Source organism: Fulmarus glacialis, unplaced genomic scaffold (assembly GCF_000690835.1).
Source record: "Fulmarus glacialis isolate BGI_N327 unplaced genomic scaffold, ASM69083v1 scaffold27294, whole genome shotgun sequence".
In the NCBI taxonomy this organism is placed as follows: domain Eukaryota; kingdom Metazoa; phylum Chordata; class Aves; order Procellariiformes; family Procellariidae; genus Fulmarus; species Fulmarus glacialis.
The window spans coordinates 7575-9939 of record NW_009210298.1 but is presented as its reverse complement, the minus strand read 5'-3'; the positions used below and the strand labels follow the sequence as shown (position 1 = coordinate 9939).

The 2365-nt window shown below is 54.8% G+C and overlaps 1 protein-coding gene across 1 annotated transcript in view; it reads left to right on the top strand.

The window, feature by feature from the left end:
- Positions 1 to 1915: 1915 nt before the first annotated feature.
- HBEGF (heparin-binding EGF-like growth factor) overlaps positions 1916 to 2365 on the top strand; it is a gene marked incomplete at its 5' end in the record, with an annotated part of 2797 nt that continues 2347 nt past the window's right edge. Inside the window, one exon of the mRNA XM_009577135.1 lies at positions 1916 to 2093. Within this exon, the coding sequence (XP_009575430.1) occupies positions 1916 to 2093 (178 nt within the window). The remainder of the gene's footprint in view (positions 2094 to 2365) is intronic.

The following is a 2365-nucleotide window of genomic DNA, read 5'->3' as shown; positions in this document are numbered from 1 at the left end:
CCGCTACGGGGGCGTTGGGGACACTGTCGCTCTGTTAGGCTCGCTGGGCATTCATGCTTGGCTCCTCTCCCCCGGCTTGGGACCAGAGAGTGTGCCAGGGACTCTCACGGGGGTGGGACGGGGGGCCCATCACAAGCTGAGAAGGGTGACTTGTACCTGTGCCTTTGCACATGTGACGTGCCGAGATCAGTAACCTGGCACCAGGAGTGTGCTCTGCCCCACAGAGTTCATCCTCCATTTTTTCTGTGTTTTTCTTTGCTTTCTGGCTGTGCCATCAGACTGTGACAAAAAACCTGCAAAACCGGGCTGACGCCCTTGCACCCAAGGGGATGCAGCCCCCGGGAAACACTGTTACCCCTCCTGTGGGGAGGGAGATGCTCCAGCCTGCTCCTCTGTGCATCCCCCTGAGGAGGGGACCCTGTCCTAGAGCAAGCGATCTGGCAGGTGTGGGCAGGATGCGGGCACATGCTAAGGGGATGGGGGATATTTGGTTACTGAGGCTGCAGCCCCGCGAAGCACTTTCTCGATGCCTTGAGCTGAAAAATCTTCCTTTTGTGTTGAACGCACCTTCCTCTGTGCCGCAGCCCCTGGGTGTCTGAGTAGGGGGAGAGGGGCAGCATCCCCCTGCCCACCTGGGCTGGACCAGTTTTCCTACCAGCAAGATCTTCCGAATCTTCTCTGGCTGTCTTAAGGAATAGAGCCCTGGGGAGGAGGGGTGGTGACAGTGGAGGTGGCCGGGGGGGGGTCAGCAGCACTGTGTGCCCACTGGCGGCAGCCGGCCGGGAGATAACCCGCAGGGGAGGGGACAGCCTCTGCTGCCAGCCTGGGGCAGAGCCCCGGGCCTCACCCGGATCCGGGGGTTTCTCCAAGCCGCAGAGTTTCCTGGAGTATCAGTTTTCTCCAGGCGTAGTGTGAAAGATGTCGAAATCGTGAAATAGCTTTGTTAGGTGTGCAACCGGTGTGCCGCAGCACGAGAGGCACTCGCCAGGGAGGAGGAGATGGGCTCGGTTACATTGGGAAGCGGCTGAGAAGGAACTAGGCAGGTTACAACTTGCCAGGTTAGACTCGGCCGCCCTCTCCTTCCCGAGCAGCGCAGGGCTTAGTTCATATTCCCCCGGGCTCACCAGAGTTATTAAGCGCTGTGGTTCGGGGGGAGCTGAAAAGCCCCTCTCGGAGCAATGAGTGCTCTCTAGCATCTTGGCACCTTGCGAGATCAAGCTAGGGGCTGATGTTTTGGGCATCTGCATGTCTTAAAACTATCCCAGTAACATTGGCTGGTTTCAGTCTGTGTCCAGGTGAAGAGCTCAGTGCTCTGGTTCCCACCAACCCAGCAGGGAGCTGGCTTTGCACCAAAAGCCACCGGTCTCTGCACCGCAATTAAAACATACCTTTGTAATTCATGGGAATGCTGCTCTTGCCATCTCTTTGGCTCTGCAAAACCAAAAACTAAGCTAGGCTTGCTCTCTTAATCCTGTTCCAGGTGAGCAAAGATGTAGGCATCCTTGTACCTACAGGAAGGCGAGTCCATCAGGGTCTTACAAAAGACCACACTTATCAGGGAAATAAAAGCCAGATAAAGGGGCAATTAGCAATTTTCTGTGTTCAGTAGAAACTGGTGCATATAATAGGAACATTTGAGATGCATAAAGCTCTGTTCCCCCTTTCCCTCATTCCTTTCTTTCCTTGAGACTTGTTCTTATGAATCGGAAAGGCCATGATATTTGTGAGAAGCTAAAAAAAAAAAAAAAAGGAAAAAAAACCCCTCTGCTTGGGGGCAGATCGCTGCACAAAAGGCTGCGGGAGTGCCAGGGCTGAGCTGGCCGCAGCAGCCCCGGGTTTGCTGCTCTGCCTCCTCTTCGGCTGACGCACGGAGGTGATCTGACCGCTGTTTTCTCCTTCCCAAATTATTTTCCAGTTGCTTTCCTGTCAAAGCCTCAAGGCCTGGTTACTCCCAAAAAAAAAGGGAACGGGAATAAAAGAAGAAAAGGCAAAGGCCTGGGGAGGAAGAGAGACCCGTGCCTGCGGAAGTACAAGGATTTCTGTATTCACGGCGAATGCAAATACATCCGAGAACTGGGAGCTCCCTCCTGCATGTGAGTTGCTGGTGTGTGCCTGTGCCGGGGGAGCCTTAGTCACGAGGCCTGGTTACTCCCAAAAAAAAAGGGAACGGGAATAAAAGAAGAAAAGGCAAAGGCCTGGGGAGGAAGAGAGACCCGTGCCTGCGGAAGTACAAGGATTTCTGTATTCACGGCGAATGCAAATACATCCGAGAACTGGGAGCTCCCTCCTGCATGTGAGTTGCTGGTGTGTGCCTGTGCCGGGGGAGCCTTAGTCACGGTTCCTTCAATTCTCCGGGCTGGGCAGA